This window comes from Pavona decussata, unplaced genomic scaffold, assembly GCF_977016875.1.
Source record: "Pavona decussata unplaced genomic scaffold, jaPavDecu1.1 SCAFFOLD_129, whole genome shotgun sequence".
NCBI classification, from domain to species: domain Eukaryota; kingdom Metazoa; phylum Cnidaria; class Anthozoa; order Scleractinia; family Agariciidae; genus Pavona; species Pavona decussata.
The window spans coordinates 415001-433941 of NW_028145543.1; the positions used below are offsets into that span (position 1 = coordinate 415001).

The window sequence follows — 18941 nt, forward strand, 5'->3', positions numbered from 1 at the left end:
ATTCCTCACGCCAGAGATAATATTCTCAACTTCATCGTCAGCGAACAGACCTGGGATCTCACCAGACGCAAGCAGATCGTTAATCAGCACAAGGAAGCTCTCCTCGGGAACTTGGGCGTCCGTCAGCAGAAACACAGTGCCGATATTTTTCAATCCTGCCTTTGTACACAAGTTTGCTAGATCAAGCTAGGGAAAGGATTATAAAAGCAGAATTAGAAACGCCAGAACAAGAACATGTAGTCGCTTTTAGGAGAGTAATATGACTTCCCTGAAAACGGCTGCGTGAGAGGCTAATTAGCACTTGATAAAAGCATTTTATTAAGATAGAAAATGCGTTCCAATTTCTCACAAAATCGTGGTTGAATACACTTGAAGTGGTCATTGATATAACACTGTAGACTTTCCGAGATTGACTCCAGAATAAGTCATTTACTGTAAATCTTGAAGACATGTGATTTGAATTGATACAGCAAAAACCACCGTACATTTTAAGCAAATCACTTTTGTCAAATTAATTGTCTTATATTGCATTGACTCTATTTTATTTCGGGAACTGGAGCACCGAGATTTGTGTTGTTCAGTTGTTTGAATCAATTTAATTCTTTGTTCCCATTCTGTGCAGAGGTTTACTTTTAGTAATCTATTTAGCACCGGTCGTAGTAGGGTCGCAATGCAATCGAAGTTCTAAGAATTTGCTTGTTCGTCAAACTTTATTGTTTAGTTGATGATTTCCCTTATTATCATAACGAAATTAAAGGAGAAGTAACTTATGACACACCTTGAGATCTGGAATACCGTATCCCTTCCTGAGCGTGATTTGGAATACTTCCAGAGCACTGATAAATGCTGCCAGACGGGCTAAACTCTGCTTCCCGCTGCCACCAACACCGACCAACAACGCGTTACCGCGGGGAGACTCCAGAATACGATTAATACGGCAACTAAAAAACACAAGAAGAAGAAGAAACATCAAAAAATTTACATTTTGAGGAAGTGGTTAAAACAACTATACTCGATCAAGACCCACCAAACTACGAAATAGATGGTGGTCCCTACCTACACCGCACCTTCCTCAACCTCAAAAGATGGTGTCTTTATTGCCACCCCTTTGTACAGCAGAAAAAAAAAATGACAATGAGATTCAAACCTCACTTTTCCTGACCCTGACAATGCTGACCCTGAGTATTTTCTGTGTCAACTCAAATTTTAAAGCCAATAAATTTTGTCGGTAATGTTCATGAGATGGGCAGTGTTGTCAATAACCCCCCTACCGCAAACAAGGTGGGTCCTGTTCGAAAAAAACTTGTTATGACCAGTTCCCTTAGGAAATTTTATTAATGGGATTGCGCTTTCAAGAACAGACCTCACACAAGGTTTCTTCTGCCAGAATATTGGAGGTGCGCAAAGAATTGGAGTTCAATGTCAAATTAATTCTATAAAAAATACGGTCTCTTGGGGGAAAAATTGTAATTTAATCCAACTTACACGTGCTGCATGGCGTCATCAAAAAGCACAAGATTCATAACCGCATTCACTTCGTTGTAGTTCTCCAGTGCCTCTGTGAGGAGTTTGTTTAATGATTCCCACCCCTGCACTGCTAAATACTTCGGCTCCCCTATTCCGCTCGCGAAGTGACAGAACATGTTAGGCTTAGCGTACAGAGCTTCTTCGTCAAAGTCCTACAAGTTAGACCATGAAACAAAGACTTTTATTTGTCACATATAGCAGCCTAGAAAACGTTTAACCCTTTGGTGTCAGTTCTACCTGCTGATTAGATAAAACAAACGCTTTCAATCAAGGTATTGACCTTTTTATTGGGAAACAGCCCTGCGAACGAGGTTGGTTCTTTAATCACTCTTAGAGCGGTTTTCAATAGGCCATTTCCGAGTTGTTTTGAACCCAATTATGAAAGTGCAAAGTTTTTGTTACGAAAATTAGGTATCATTCATATGCAAACAAAACTAATTTTCATATGAAAAGCCTTTGCACTTAGCCTCGCTTTCATAGTGAGGTTCACAGCAACTCGAAAATGGTCTATTGAGTGTCGAAAGTAATTTCGCGTTTGCTTTGGGAAACCATTACTACGCTCTGTGATTGGTTAACAAAACTCGCGCCACTTTCTCAACCAATGGGAATCCAAACCAAAATCAATTGTGTTTTCCCACTGTCGTTATTTAAAATGAGAAAAATCTCCTGTTGCTGGTGTAATTTCTAAAGCAAAGTGTGGTTAACGCCAACTTTGGTGACTCCAAAAAAATAAATAATGTGCAAATAACTACTTCAAATCAAAATATCTATTTGCAACTGTTGTATGATGTTATCAAATTAACATTCCAAGTTTAACTCAACTTAACGACTGAAAAACAACTGAGTCAGGCTGCGGTTTTTAAACTGACCTCGAAAATTTTCTTGGTAACGTCTGCCTGAATTCTGTCATAGTTCTCCATATCCTTCTCATCCACAAGCTTGTCTCTGTAAACTCGATCACACTCGTGCATCCATAATCTGACGAGGTCCATTGGTGTCTTAACACACTCGGCTGAAGAAAACAGGATTCCCTGCAAAAGCACATCCCATAAAATGAGTAGAGAATTTGAAACTATCTTGACTATCCACAGCTTCTGGAAATCACTTATTAGATTTTTCTTCTCGCTGTTTACCAGCAGATGAGAAGACCCTAGAAACAAGATTGGTGTGACAAGCGATCATCTAAAACATGCAACTAGATTAAAAAAGTCGTGCTCGTACTCAATCTCGTACTCGTAGTCAAAACTAAAGGTCCCCATTATCTAAAGCGCGCAAACTGGATTTTAGACGTGGTATTCGTGCTCAACTGAAGGGCGTGGCAAACCGACACCAAATGAAATACCAAGGACAAACCTGGAAGATGTTGGACAAGTCTCGCAAGTTGAAAACGTAGTGAAATTTTACAGCAGTAGGCAAGAAGGTTGACGTGACCTGTATTAGATAGAAACAACAAAAGCATATTAAAGTTATGACAATTTTTAAAGACAGACACAAGAAAACAGGTCGTACAGTCGGATCAAAATATCACACAAAGTTATGAGGAATAGACGCGATAAATGAATAAATTGGAGTGACATTTGAAGAGGCACTAGTTCTATCGAACCCAGCTAACTCGGATCAACAGTTTAGGAAGACACCGAGCTGGCCGTACGTCAAAGCTCTATTGTTATCGTATGGCGAACCTACGTTTTCAGACAACTTTCTAATTCAGTACGAAAAGCTTCCTAATTTGTTAAAAGCTAGACTTAACCCTTATTTTCTAGCACCACGCCTTTAGTTCTGTTAGGTGGCTAAATTGTTTTATTATATGGGCGAAACGTTCATAATAATAACAGTCGCTCTCCCGCTTAGGAGTTGAGAACAACATGCCGTCGCGCGCGAAAATCGCCTGCCACCTCGCGCGTCGCGTTTCCACGCTGCAGACAATTCTCGAGCTCGCTAGCGTGTTCTTTTCAAACTGTTTATAGTCAACTGACCATTGAATTCAAATGAAAAATTTCAAACAGTACTTTCCAGTGTCTTCATTGGCTTTGCAAACATTTCGCAACTTCGGTGAAAATAGTGTTCAAAATTTTACAGCACCACCTTAAGAGGCAAACATTTCAAACGTCTTACCTTCTGGTTCATGGCAAGAGCTGCATCAACAAGCTTCTCAGAGGTCTTATGTACAGCCTGTGCTAAGCCCACTGCGGACATGTGCCCATTTAGGATGCTCAAGTAGATTGTCTTCAGTGCATCCAGTCCAGGAAAACTGATAGCAAACACTGCAAAATGGCGCTAAAGCAGAAAAAAAGGAAAAGAAAAAGCGTTAGCTCCAAAAAAAATTGCTTTGTACCTCAAGTACGTGCTATTGAAGTCATAAAATCAAGAAGCCGGAGAAAGGGGCTGCTATCCCTTTATCGAGCCTGTTTCCAATTCATTTTATTCAGATAAGGGTCTTTCTTCTATTTAATCTTTCACCCGCAGTTCAAACATATGTTTCATATATACACATTAACTTAATCCAGATTGTTGGGTGACCCACATTAGCTGGAATGAAGCTCTGAAAAGTATCATTCCATATTGTTATGCACTCTAAATAGACAAGTACTAGCTAAAGAAAACACGTTCCAAGCTTTCTGATCTGAACACGATCCGAAACCAGATTCTAACATCTGCCCGACCCATTCACCGCCGAAGGTGGATCGTTAGGATAAAAAACTAAGGTTGGTTTGACACAAAATTGAAAAAAAAAATGGCATTTTCGTTGGCGCAATCCAGATTTCGACCAGAGGATACAACAGCGGTATCAAAATCACGAAGACACGGATCAACTTTTTCGTTCTAACCTGTAGCCGCGGGTTAATAGTAAAGCTTCCAGCCGTTGGGTTCATGCAAGCCACGTACTGGCAGTTATGCACCTCCTTCAGACTCAGTTTGGCTCTGTCGTACCAGTGATGGTAGTCCAAGTGTTGTCTGATCAGCGTGTGGGGCTGAACTGTTCCATAGGTGTCAACCTGAATTACAGAAATATTGAAAGTGATATGATGTATTGCGCTCCTGTGAACGCGTCCCTGAAGTTTAATCAGGAACCGCAAGTACGGCACAGTTACGTTGAAGACTAATACCTTCACAAGAGGAACTAAAATTTGCAAATTCGTGTTTAAAAATACCAGTTGCCTTGTGTGCACGTGGTAGCAACAATTGACAAACAAGTTTTCTAATTGTTGGCGACAAATAAAACTACTCTAATCTCGCCAACTTTCTCAGTAAGTTTTTGAGGTTGACAAACTCGTATTTAGAATAGAATAGAATAGAATAGAATAGAATAGAATAGAATAGTTCTTTATTTAAACACGGTAAAATCCATCAGGAGTATAAAAATTAGAAATAACCCAACTATCCTAAACAAAATTCAAAACCTAACTACAACTAATCTAACTAAAACCTGTTTTTCATGAATGCCATGTATACTCTACCATTAAAAATGACACGTAGACGCAGTTTACTTCAAACATGAGAGAGGAGGGATTAGAAAGAATTCCCACCAAACTCGGAAAGCACGCGAGTTTGCCAAATTTGTGGAGTTTCACACTCGGTTTTGCCAACTTGGATAAATTGGCCAACGTAAAGAGATTAAAAAGCTGACTTTTCGAGTGCTAAGCCTTCCTCAAAACACCATCCGTTGTTGGCATTGTTATTGGTGGTGGTGGTGTTTTTTTTTTTTTTTTTTTTTTTTTTTTTTGATAACCCTCTTTATTCTATAGACCTATTCGGCTAACCCAATGTTGTACCCAATTTAGATCCCCTGGGGTTAAGATTCCTTGCTTATTGCATTTGCATTATAATGTAGCATTCACATTTAAATGATATGGAAATACTTAGAACAAAACATTTTATGCCCAAAGGATTTGAATTGGGTACAACATTGCGTTATCCGAATAGGTCTATTGCCAATTTGATTTCGCCGCGCGAAGGCTCGTTAAGAATGCAACACATAGCTTACCATAGGCATGTTCATATCGTCGATAAAATAGATCAGCTTTTTCGTTCCAGGTGGACCGTAATTTCGACCAGCTTTCTTCTCCAGTGGTTTGTCCAACACAGCCTGCAGCATTGCGGACGTTGTGTAATAGTTGAAAGGAACATTGGTCACCATAAAATTATCGGGGTCCATTGCCGCGAATTTGTCACCAACCAACACGGTTTTACCTGTGCCTGCGCTGCCTACCAACATGATCGGTCTGCGGTTCACCATCAAAAGATCCATGAAGTAGCGCACTCGAATGGTTTCTTGTGTGTGTACGAGCACGGCCTGGAACCGAAAAAAACTGCGTCACAATTCTGAAATTGTTACCTTTATTTTTCTCTTTGTTTTGTTTTCTTCTCTGAAAGCGAAAAAGTAACTAAATACACCCTACAACTCCATAAATTTCAATAGTTGCTGATCATAACATCCGAGAAAACGCGAGGTTTCCATTCTTCAAGTTTGACGAGTTCACTTGAAATTCTAGGTGTCAAACGACTAGCTGGAATAAAAAGGTTTTTATTGCATACTTTCTGGATTTTTTTTTTCTTTTTCGCTAATGAAGAAACACCCTCGATTTCTTTCCCTCGCGCAAATGATCCCCGAAACACAGCACAGAAAACATCATACCTGTAAAGGCATCTCGGAGTCCAGCTCAAACTTGGGAACTTTCTCTGTCCATGGCACAAATTTCTTGGTTTCTGAGTCAATGAAGTAATCAAACACGGTGCCAGCAGAAGGAAACTTGATGGTCTTAAATTCAGTTACCCACCACTTAGAGAACTCCACTCGGTAGTCAACAAGCTGTGTAAGGGAAGTACAAATATTTTAGCAGTAATCCAGGCTACGTAAATCCACCGCAGAATATAGCTCTTTGTTTGACCAAAGCCTCTTCTACTAAGCTCCTATTTCTTGTGTTGGTCCTGCAAATCTGGTTTCGTTATCTCTTTATTTTATTGTGGTTGGACCCTAAGATCTTGTTCTTCCCCCACCCTCTCGTATAGCCTGTTAACACCATGTCTTGCCTGAATCCATAGTCAATCAGGCCCCAGTTGTTCAAAGACCGGATAACTTTAATGTATTGGTTGGAGTACATTTTATTCGCTGGATAGCGTTTTATCGACTGGATTGAGTTATCCGCTTTTTGAACCGGGGCTTGGGCTCCTTTCACCACAATCTCTCTACATGCCTGTATAGTGAGTCTTTTTTGCCATCGTAGCCTGCATAAAGATGGTTAAACGCGAATATTCTTTTTCCTCACCACCGAACACCTCACGCTCCGCAATCCTTACAAGCGTTAGATTAAAGCCCCCGCTAACCGATACAAAATATGGATGGGTTTAACAACTAATGTTGGAGCGTTTATCACCAACGTTGGACCAACATTTTTTTGTTGCATGAATGTTTCACTTTCGATGAAACATTTTGCCGGACACAATAACCTTGGCGCCTTAAGCCGGGAGACCAACATTGCCATCCAACAATAAGGTTGTTTGGCCCACAATGTTGGAACATTTGGATGGGGCTCAAATGCGTCTTGGTGCACAAACCTGATCCTGGAACATGGCTCCACCAAAAGCCCACACGGCGGCAAACACGAAGTACAACTCGTACAGCTCCTTATTACAGTCCGGTGGTGTGTTGGTAGGATTCAGGAGGCACTCCAACAGATAACACAGAGTGGTTACCATGGTGATGTCCGGGACCGGCGTGATTTTCTTGAATCGCACGCGTAGTGTGTCTAGACAGATTGGCACGTACTTGTCAAACAGGATTTGCAGGTTGGCTTTCTCTGACTGAACTTCACGCGTGTCAATCCAGCTTGATACGTATCTGAAAGAAACAACAAATTACTCTTGATAAAAAAAATACTTTAAGAAGAACTAACTTTGAAAACGAAAGGCAAAATCACTTTTATTCTATTGAACACTTAAAAGTGTGAATCTCGCAAAACGACTTTTTTAGGCACAGAAATTTTAAATAAAAGAAAGACCCTTGAAGTTACTTACGGAACCTAAGCAGGTGCGAAAAGAAAGCCTGACAAAAAAATTCAGGCTTGAACGGGATTCGAACCCATCACCTCTAAGATGCCGGTGCAGTGCTCTACCAACTGAGCTATCAAGCCAACTGGGAGCTGGTCATATTGTCATACCCGTGGAGGATAGATAAACGAATATGAATACATGAAAGTTCAAATATATGTTTCAAATATTCATATTCACACAAATTTTCGTTAAAAAAGTTACTTACGCTATTGTATTTGTTGAAAAACAGCACAAAGCTATGGCAGCAGAAAAAACGGCTTCATTTGGTGTTTAAATGTGCTATTAACGATCAACAGAAAGGAGCATGAGGACTATTCGACAGGGAATGAAAAAAAACAGCTGAAAAAGGTACTCACGGATTCCAGCCGACATCAGCATAGTTGAGAAAGAGGATTCCCGCACGGGACACCGTAGCAGGCGTGGCTGTCTTCAAATGACCGATTTCAAACAACAGTCTCATGGATGGAGTGAGAGGAACACGCTCATTACTTGCCAGCGTTAAGACCTGCAGGAAATAAACCCGATCATTAGTATTATGAAGCTCACGAAGAACTTTCAAAAGGCTCATTTTCGGCAATGACTAGCAACTGACAGAAAAAGAAAACTCAATTTTCCAAAACGATTTTCACACTAATGGAACGGATTTTTAGAACTGCTGGTTCCAGCATCACTGCAAACAAAGACAAAGCACTGGTCCAAGCAATAAAGGACGCGCACGGCTAATATTTGCCATTAGCCTCGTAGGCCTTTTGATCGGTTCATAAAACGCTTCTTTCGAATAAACAGAGATAGAGTATGTAATGCATATTATTATACACTGCTGTCGGGATCTCAATTTTGATTGGCTACAAGCATATCGCTAATTCCGATTGGCACTATTTTCGTTACGTCATTCCCGCAGACAATATGTCTTATGCATGTAAAAGTAACGTCATTTTCCAGACGATAGGTTTACCGCAAGATGACAGTTGAACTGTGATTCAGCAAAAAGTTTAAATTCACGTTTCAAAACAAATTTCTTACTTAAATTACCCTTTTGAAAGTTAAAACCTTACTGAAAACTTTTAGTGAGCGAAAGGTTTCGGAAAATAAAGTCAGGTTGACGCGTCGTTGGGTGTTGAGTTTCTTGTACGCGCTCTAGTGTCTGCAGACGCTTTTAACACATGGATGTGCATAATAAATCTATAATTGAATTCGGTTTACACATGATAAAGTGAATTATCAAGGCCTCAGTTTGTGTTATCCGTCTCAGCCTTCGGCTCCGGCAGATAACACAAATCTCGGACTTGATAATTCTCACTATCACGCTCAACTTAATCCAAGTATGACACGACCACATCAGCTATGCTGCTTTTAACCTATCGTGTACAACTAACTGTTTTTGTTTTTTTTTGTTTTTTTTGACTGTTGTTATCAAACTGCAAACGAAAGAAAACGCATGATTACCTCTGACGGTCAGTGGAAAAGTGTAATTAGGCATTTTAATCTGGAATGTGTTGGTGTTACTGTGTGCATTTAGTTTACCTTGTTGTCGTCCATGACGGTGTTTAAGGACTCGATCCACATTGGATCAATGTCACCATCAAGTACAATCCATTTGGGGCTGTCGTTGTTGATGGATGCCAGGTCACGCATGATGGTGGAAAACAAACCTGCAAAATAAAAAATCATCCAGTCAAACCTCTGCAGAAACCATTTGATGTCTTTCAAGTGTTTCTATAACGGGTAGGTGTCCAATTATTGGAAAACACATATGTGGTGGATACGAGGGATGAATTTCAGTGTCTTCGATATTCTAAGAGCATATTAATGGTGCTCATCTGTACTTGTTACGTAAATCACCTTTGAGCTCCTTCATCGTGTGACAACACAATGTAACTTCAAGGATCTTTTTTTCTCCCAAAATGGGTTCGTTTTGATCAGTAAAATACTAGAACAGTCATATTTGGAGGTTAACATGGCTCACAATTAGGACCAAAATAGTTCTTGCTTTAGAGGCTGGGATGTAACCAAGTCCCAAGTGCTTTTAGATGGAGCCGTTTCGCCCCAAACGATAATCTAAATGGTTTCACAGGCCAATAGGCATCTAGGTTAATTTGACACTTTGCAGGCTTAAAAAAAGATATTTTGAATGACATTGCAGCCATCCAACACATGATTTTGCCAGAAGCGAGCCCAGAAGGGATTGTGATGGAAAATTCACCTAAGCTTTCCACCATATCTTTTAAAAGGGAATCAGCTTTCGAGACTCTCAATTATAAATTTCAGGCTGTAGGCCTGATCTAACATTGCTTACCATCCTTCCATTCCCTGGTGGAAGGGTTAATAAAACCGAAGAGTTCATCAGCTGTCACAGCTTTAGGATTGATATCATGCAGCAGTGGTTTTCTCTTCTGGTTCTGGTACGTCTTGTTCAAGGTCTTGATCACCTGCGTTTTGCCAGTTCCGGCCGGACCAAGAACGAACACTGAATGTCTCACAGCAAGCAACTCCTCCAGCTGAACGATCTTGAGGATAAAGCTGTCCTCTGTCTGCAGTTTGAGATCCTGCATGGAGGAAACAGCGTGGAATACTAAGATCAGCTTACTTATTTAATTCCTATGTCAAATCCCGTTTCAAGGATTGTCTGATCCTATGGTTTTTATGAGAGGATGTTAGACAGCATGACATAATCTAGACACGACAGGCACACGTGACAACCTTTGGTCCACTCTCAAGAGTTCATATAGTTTTAAAGTGAATTGCCAACTCTGGTTTTAACAGACAACAACATTTCCATTTCAAAAATGCTTTCAAAAGAAAGAAGTTGAAAATTGTGCACGTAAACGAAGCGGATCCTGTCGTGAAATCAATGGGAATTAAGCACAGATCCAAAATTGATAAACCAATTCCTGGCGATTTTGTTTCAAGGTTTGTCTGCAACAGAGGGTTTTCACGGCGGCTATGCTGGAGACGCATACAAATAAAATTTAACAAGTTCCCAAAGGAAAATCATTTTATTGTTTTATACCTCCAATATGGCCACCGTGAAAACCTTTATGGTGATTTTATTGGACGAGGTTTGAACCACATTTAAGCGAAACACTTTCTCATGAAATGGCAAGCTGAGACTGAAAACCAAGATACAACTCCACAGAATTTGTGAGAAACTGCTTCTTCAGGTCAGCTTATTCTTACCAAGGCAGACTTTTTAACCAAAGCTTCAAAGTCCATGTCACGCTTCCTTGGAACATCAAGAGCTGGGAACAGGTCACCAATGAGACCCATGAAAACTGGAACATCATCCGTGACAATCTTGGGAATGTTAAAGTCACGCAATGCACGCATAAGCACTTGATCTTCAGGACGCTCTCTGTCACTTCGCTTCAGAGACCCAGCGACTACCAACACAGACTTGATGGCACGAAGACCCCAATCATAGTGGTCCTAAATTTTAGAGATAAAGATAAATTTGTGATGAGATATTTAAATTTCTTACGAATACCGTCGACTACCCGTTGGGATGAAATTATCGCGGAAATTAATTTTTATGACGCACAAGAAATAAATTACGCAAAAAAGAAAATTACATCGTGAAAATATTTTCCTCAAATAAATTCCATCATAGAAATTATCATTCCAGTTCCGTCAACCTGTATAACCTTAGTTCACTTTTTACGTTTTTACCGTTCCGTACTCAGTAGACTCCAGCTGCTTTTCGATAACTAAGCCCGTCTTTTACAAACCTATCGATACAATTTTATCCTTCCAGAAGACATCTAAATCTCAAAACCCCAAGTGTTAATTTGCGAATTAAAACTACCGGAAATGGCAATGCTAGAATCTTACCTGTTTAGAAAGCAGCTCTTTGCACAGTGAGTATAGAGTGATAAACTTTCTGGCCAGGGCTCGAGCATCCACAAAACCTTCAGCCACCAACATGATTTCACAGATCAGCTCAAAGTCAGGAACCACCATAGCACAAGGTCTAAAACACAAAACATGAACTATTAAATTTCTCATTAACTTCCTCTAGAAAGCCAAAGTGTGCGCTTTCCTCATAAATCTTTACGTTAAGAAACAGTTTTCTGTCACCAAACTACCGAAAGCCTGTTCCAGAAGACTCCGAATGCCACAGTTTTTACTTTTTACGTTTTAAATTTGTGGTTCTGACTATTTCGCATCAGAATTTTCAATTTCCTTTGAAAGTCTTCACTTGTCGCATTGCACGTTCAACAGTGGAAAAACATGCTTTAACCTATCACCAAGCAATAGCTTATTTAATTTTTGATAACTTTATAGAAACTGTATGATGGTTTTGCAAACCTCTCCGCCGACCAACGCGGCAACAGATCAACATACAATGAAGCGTTTCAAACTAATAAAACGGGGCAAAAAAGCGACAAAAAAGTCCCTGAATTTTCCACATTTCACCTTACGCGCAGACAAACTTACCGGAACAAAGCTTTCAAATTTTCAGGCAGCTCCGTCCTGCCGGCATATCCTGGATTCATGGTTATAAAAAGCCCAACTGTCGGCACCAACGAAATTTCCTCTCCCTGGAAGATGAAGCGCTTTTTCTTGTCTTTGATAGCATCCTGAATAGATTTGACCTGCACTGCGACCACAGACAACACTTCAACTGAGATGCGGTTGAACTCATCGAAACAGCCCCAGGCTCCCGTCTGCGCCAGGCCTTTGTAAATGTTACCAATTGACTAAAAAGGAATAAAAAGTGAATGAAACTTTATGGGCCTTTACACAACAGTTGATGTAAACGTTGGCCTGTGTTAATGTCGCAGGAGAACATTGCAAACAGGAGACTCATGTTTTTATCAGTCAGTGACACAAGCACACTTGGAAAAAAATCCGAGTTCTCCCAACTGGAGTCGAACGTAGGCTTTGACAGATTGTACTAGCACAATTTTTGGCATTATTTGCCATTACAAGCACATGATTTTTCTGAAAAGTTGCATAGTTTTACATTTGTATAAAACTTCAAGAAACATCTACTAGCTAGCACAGTGCCTGCTCTTTGTGCTAGCATTGGCATAATTTTGAAAAATGAGCACAACTGGCATAATTTCAGAAAATATAAGCAGTGCTAGTAGCATAATATGTCACTTTTACGAGTGCAATCTGTCGAAGACTAGTCGAACGTATTTCTTTCCGATTACTAGTTCGGATGCTCTTCCGCTGAGCTGTAAGAGAAAAACCACATAATTTTAGAGATCAATACCTTGTAGTCCATCTGTTCAGAGCAGTTAAACACGTACACCATAATGCCGAGGGCTCGTCCCAGATCCTTCGTGGTCTCGGTTTTACCCGTTCCAGCAGGGCCGGCGGGCGCGCCACTCATAGTTAGATGGAGAGACTGGGTCAGAGTAATGTAACACCTGTCAGTAAGGGGCGTAATCACCAAACGCGGTGTGTTGCCGAGGTATTCGTACGAATACTTGAATTGCGCGTCACAGATGTTAGCAAAGCAATGTCCCTTCTTGTCATCTCCACTCTGATCGTCCCAGCGATGTCTGAGCTGGCTGAGCCACAGGAAAGCTTGAGCATTCTCTACCTTCTGATGAATCAACTTGGCCACCACATCCCGAGCGTGCACGTCAATGGTACAGATGGTCATGATCTTCTGTCGGTCACCTTTAGACAGCTCGCCGATTAACATGTTGATGAGAGTTGTTAGCTGAGCAACCTGAGAGCCAAACGATAATTCCTCACTTCAATTTTTAGCAGCCAAGTTCAGAGAGCAGAAACAATATCTCAAGGGCAAATACATTGACACGAAGCAATTTCACTTGACACTTCTCCGTGATGACAGTCGCCCATGAAAAATACCAGAGATTTCAAGACAGTGCAGCAGTATTTTGAGGTTCATCAAATAGCCACGAAATCAAAACTATATCTAAAAATACAAGTATTTCACGAAAACACTACACTGATTTAAAGTGAAACCGTCTGCAGTTCAGGGGACAAGACTTTTTCCCCTAAATCTAAACACCAGGTGTAACTACATTATAACAGACAATTTTTTTAGTATTCACTAAGCTCTTTGGTTTAGTAAAGAACTTTAAACAGCAGTACAAATTCTTGAGGCTAAAATGATCTTTTCTTACAAACAATTCATCGTACATTTTTTTTACTTTCTATAGAATTTTTTTACAATAACTGTAAAAATTCCCGCGCGCTGATTGACTCGTAGCTATTGTCTATAACAGTGCAGACAATGAAAATGACGTCAGATGTAATGCGCGCGCTTTCTCAACGAAAAAAATAGCCAATTCCGCTCGTACTTTTTCCATGTTATTGTAAAAAAACAAATCGACGGCCGTTTTCTATGGTCTATACTCTTATAGACCATAACATAAAAAAATGACGCCAAAAAAGGTCCAAAACTTGGCAGCGAAACCACTCGCCTGGGACTCGTGGTTCCAGTTGAGTTTTGAACATTTTTTGACGTCATTTTATGGTCTATAAGAGTATAGACCATAGAAAACTACCGTCGATTTGTTAAACAGACATTTTTTGGGACAATAACAAACGATATTTTGTATTCTACCAAACTTAAAGGGAACCTCCACTCTGAGAACAAATTGACGTTAAATTGTTACAGATAGGGTCTAAATTCTAAATTATAGTTTGAAAATAGAAATAACATTCATGTGTGCTACAAATTAAATACAATTATCACTTATTTTTGCTTTTAAGTTTCCTGCGCGCCACCATATTGGATTTCATGACGTCATACGGTTGCCGTTACTGTCAGTAAGCAAAAGTTCTTTTGTGTGAAACAATGAAATCCAACATGGAAGCGCCCGGGAATTTAAAAGCGAAAATAGGCGCAAATCAAATCCCGTTTTGTGCAACACAGACATATTATTTCCATTTTCCCAACAACATTTCAATTTAAGATTGTTTTTCCAACAATTTACCGTTGACTTATTTCAAGAGTGGAGGTTTCCTTTACGGACTGTTATTCGGAGTTACATCCGGCACTACCAGGGCATTTTTTTCAGCTTTGAACCTTTAGCAAAGACAACAGTTGATCAGGTTTAAACTCAGTTGTACCTGCTTCTTGTAATAATCCTTCAGCGCGTTCTCGTATCCCTCCTCCAACCTTCCAAACGCAAGTACGACTTCTGTGGTCCACCAGATCTGAGTTCCACAGAGAGCAACCTGGGCCGGGTAGTCAAACAGCCACTGGTCACGTGGTTTTTCTTCATAGGACACTACAGCTTCGGACAGCTCGTGGCGTACTGTGGATCGCATAGCGTCCATGACTCGGTTAAGCCAAACCTCAACCTAAAAAAGATTTAAAATGCGTTGGAGGTTTTCACCGAATTTTCTGCATGCACAAAGCAGGTAATTCTCACTAATGAAGGGCATAAGGAAAGCAAGCTAAATTTGGAACTACGAACATCACGACACAGGCCAAAATGAAATTAAAGACAAAAGCCTATGAAATTTTTTTCCTTACAAATCCACCTTCACATGTCTGTCAGCCAGGAGTGGTTTTAAGTTAAGAACAAAGGGCTCGTAGAAAACAAATCCGCAAACAGACTGCATTTCAGTGCATGGAAAGCAGATATCGAGAAACCAGTCCACCCTCACTAGTCTTTCAGCCCAGACAGGGTAAACGTAAAAGTTGAAGTACTTTTGCAAAACCTTTACCTGCAAACAAACTGTACTGCCGCATCATAGAAAATTAATTCTCCTCAAATCACGTTATTTTCTTTAAGCGTTAATTTTCTTCATTTGGAAATTTTGCCTTCTCGTTTATTTCATTTCCTTTATTTCAAGCTAACCTTTCCCTCAGTTCGCATTAATTAAAGTTACGTTAATTTCAAATACCTTAACTAAGATACAACACTGAGCGTAAACTGGAATCACAGAGATCAAGAAATGAGACAGGGACAAAGTCTTAAGAGAAACCAATGTCCCTGGCTTATCTCTCATCCAAGACTGGTTTAAACGTCATCTACAAACAAAACTCTACTGAGTTGGAATCATGAAGATAACAAGCCAGGCCAAAAGTACGCAGATAACACTACTCCCCGCTTGTCTTTCAGCTCGAACTGTAAAAACGTGATCGAGGAAGAAACTAAAAATCTGTCCCTTTGTTGTATCATTCTCGTCCGCCAATCTGATTAGTCATTGAAAATTGCCCTACGACAGTTGCGTCACCAGTTTCGCGCGCATTTTCAAATCTATGCTTTGCACGCATGTTTGACGCTTTCACGAAAGCGATTTCTTCTGTCGATTTAAACTAAGCATCTCTTAAAACTACGGCTAGTTCTTAGTCGAGATACATTTTTAAAGTGTTGTCTCTCAGCACAAAGTTGTGTGAAAAAAAAAAAACTCTTAAACATTTAACCCTCGCTTGTCTCTCAGCCAACACTGGTTTTTTAAAACAAGTTTATTAAAAGTTCGATAAAATTGTCTCATGTAATCGTCACTCATAAACAAGCTTTATGTGTCGTTGGGAGCAAAATTCTGTTCCTTTCTCTTACCACTTTCTTGCTTTAATGTAGTACGCCCTACTGTAATTGTGACATGCATTTGTGGCGATCTATTCACACCGGAGATCGAGAAACAAGCATGGATGCAACATTCAACAGAGATCTAAAGGTTTCTGTTCAAAATTACACCCAGGCTTGTCTTTCAGCACAGACTACTGGTTTTTAAAATCCTATGAACGCAAGACAAATAAGACATTCAGAAACAACTGCAATGAAGATCTTCTCAAACTCGCAACGCACCCATATATTCTAACTAATTTTCCAAGCTGATCAAAGATCACTAATAATTATTTCTTTATTCCTTAAGCACGGTGCCTATTAATTCAAAGGTATTTTTGCGCGGTTTTGGAATATGCAAGAAAGAAGATCTTAGCTAGTGTTATTGGAATCCAAAAAGAAAATTGGCGGTATCCACACATTTTTCAGAGATAATTAATAATCAACAACGTACAGATTATTTTTTTACAACTTGAACTTAATGGTTACCACTTATTTTCTTTTTGAATTTCAATAACACTTGCAAAGATCTTCTTTTCCCACATATTCATAAGCCATGCAAAAATACCTTTGACTTGGTAAATACTGTCCTTAAGAAATCAGAGCTTCTCGGACTATCCCGAGACGCGCAGAATGTATGCGCAGTAGCAAAACGAGGCAACATCCTTAAAAAATATGTTCGAATTCCTGTAACAAAACAAAGTGGATGCGCAAGTCAACTGGGACATAAAAAGAGCATTTCCCTGTGCTTCACACTGGTTGCACGTTTACCCGTGCTTCGGGTTGCACCTAGATCTCTGAGTTCTGATTGTTTTATTGTGTTGTTTACGTCTGATGTGATTGGCCAGATAACATTACTTGTGTTAGACTTTCAGGAGAGCCGTTAGAAAAGCGCCATGAAGTTTTCTATGAATTTATCATTTGTATTCATTTTACCTGTCCAGAGCAGTCGCATGCCTTGTCAAAGTCCACATACTCTCCTTCTTTGCTGAACATCCCGAGTGCCTCCTTGGTGGGGTTGCCTTCGTCATCATCATTAAACTTCAGCTTTGCCATGTTGTCAAACAACTTGGACAAGTGACGACAAACCTAGCGAGCAGTTAAAAAGTGAAAACGTTAACACATCATTTAACTTCTTACATGTTCATGCTGCCGAAGATTGATCAGTCAGTGTATGTGACCAAATGCGCATATAAAGTGTGAAGTAAATGCTACTTAGCAGTACTTTCCTGTGGTGCTGTTTATTATGCTGTACAGGTGGTTCTAACTTTTGAGTCTGAGGAAAAATTTTTTAAGTGTAACCATCCAAATGAAAGTTACTGAGCTCAGCTCTTCCCCATTTTCATTTAAAAGTTTGGCAATTTTTCTTGGAAAATTTCTCCGCTTCTCGAATATTACGTTGAGTATAGGTTTATAGTGAAAGCCATTGGATTTGTGGTCACAACGTACCTCAACTGGCTGATTGCCTTTGGAGAGAATATCCAACAAATCTGCTGAAGACACAAAGTAAAAGCGCGGGAAAGCAAGACGCTTCGTCTCCAGATACTCAGCCAAGGCTTTTTCGCACAATGACAATCTACAACATACATAATCAACAACAGTTACTTGCGATCAATAGTTTGGTGTTGTAGGCTATGACTAATAGACAGTTTTTATATAAGTTTAGGTTTAGTTCAGGGATGTTAGGATTGATTGGTTGTTTGGTGTGTAGGCAGGTAGGTAGGTGGTTGGCTAGGTAGGTGGGTAGGTTGGTAGGTAGGTAGCTAGGTAGGTAATCTTTGACTTTTCCACTGATGAAGGGCTAAGCCCGAAACGTCTGGAATTATTTCAACATAATGGCACTCAACGCTTGTATTCAAGGACTATATTTTACCTTTCACTGTTTATAGGTAGGTAGGTAAGTTGGTAGGTAGGTTGGTAGGCAGGTAGGTAGGTAGGAAGGTGGGTTGGTAAGTAGGTAGGTAGGTAGGTGGGTAGGTAGGTAGTTAGGTAGGTGAGGTAAGTAGGAAGGTAGGTGGGCAGGTAAGTAGGTAGGTAGGTTGCTAGGTAGGTTGGTTGGTAGGTTGGCAGTTAGGTAGGCAGGTAGGTAGACAGGTTGGTAGGTAGGTAGGTGAGCAGCTCGGTAGGTAGGTAGGCAGGTTGGTAGGTAGGTGGGCAGGTAGGTAGGTAGGTAGGTAGGTGGGCAGGTAGGTAAGTAGGCAGGTTGGTAGGTAGGTGGGCAGGTAGGTAGGTAGGTTGGCAGGTAGATACGCACGTAGGTAGGTGGGTAGGTAAGTAGCAGGCAGGTAGGTGGGTGGGTAGGCAGGTAGGTAGGTAGGTAGGTAAGTAGGTGGATAGGTGGGTAGGTGTGTAGGTAGGTAGGCAGACAGGTAGGTGGGTGGGTAGGTAGGTAGGTGGATAGGTCGGTAGGTGGGTAGGAAGGTAGGCAGACAGGTAGGTGGGTGGGAAGGTAGGTAGGTAGGCAAGCATGTAGGTAGGTAGTAAGGTAGGCAAGCAGGTAGGTGGGTAGGTAAGTAGGTAGGTGGATTGGTGGGTAGGTAGGTAGGTACGTGGATAGGTAAGTAGGCAGGTGGGTAGGTAGGTAGGCAGGTAGGTAGGTAGTAAGGTAGGCAGGCAGGTAGGTGGGTAGGTAGGTAGGTAGGTAGGTGGATAGGTGGGTAGGTAGGTGGATAGGTAGGTAGGTAGGAAGGTAGGTAGGTAGGTAGGTAGGTAGGTAGGTGGGCAGGTAGGTAAGTAGGCAGGTAGGTAGGTGGGCAGATAGATACGTAGGTAGGTAGGCAGGTAGGTAGGTAGGTAGGTAGGTGGGTAGGTAGGCAGGCAGGTAGGTGGGTGGGTAGGCAGGTAAGTAGGTGGGTAGGT

General features: G+C 40.7%; 1 protein-coding gene across 1 annotated transcript in view; it reads right to left on the bottom strand.

Moving 5' to 3' along the window:
• The window catches only part of LOC146468771 (dynein beta chain, ciliary-like), a 58743-nt gene that overhangs the window by 19672 nt on the left and 20130 nt on the right, over window positions 1-18941 (bottom strand). Inside the window, exons 25-44 of the mRNA XM_085124132.1 lie at window positions 17532-17658; window positions 17019-17171; window positions 14635-14868; window positions 12797-13261; window positions 12013-12275; window positions 11407-11545; window positions 10756-11004; window positions 9875-10124; window positions 9103-9230; window positions 7935-8083; window positions 7084-7366; window positions 6164-6337; window positions 5513-5821; window positions 4356-4523; window positions 3643-3804; window positions 2881-2958; window positions 2397-2558; window positions 1486-1679; window positions 779-941; window positions 1-186 (exon numbers count right to left, since the gene is read on the bottom strand). The exon at window positions 1-186 is cut by the window's left edge and continues 81 nt beyond it. Of these exons, the coding sequence (XP_084980258.1) occupies window positions 1-186; window positions 779-941; window positions 1486-1679; window positions 2397-2558; window positions 2881-2958; window positions 3643-3804; window positions 4356-4523; window positions 5513-5821; window positions 6164-6337; window positions 7084-7366; window positions 7935-8083; window positions 9103-9230; window positions 9875-10124; window positions 10756-11004; window positions 11407-11545; window positions 12013-12275; window positions 12797-13261; window positions 14635-14868; window positions 17019-17171; window positions 17532-17658 (4036 nt within the window). The remainder of the gene's footprint in view (window positions 187-778; window positions 942-1485; window positions 1680-2396; window positions 2559-2880; window positions 2959-3642; window positions 3805-4355; window positions 4524-5512; window positions 5822-6163; window positions 6338-7083; window positions 7367-7934; window positions 8084-9102; window positions 9231-9874; window positions 10125-10755; window positions 11005-11406; window positions 11546-12012; window positions 12276-12796; window positions 13262-14634; window positions 14869-17018; window positions 17172-17531; window positions 17659-18941) is intronic.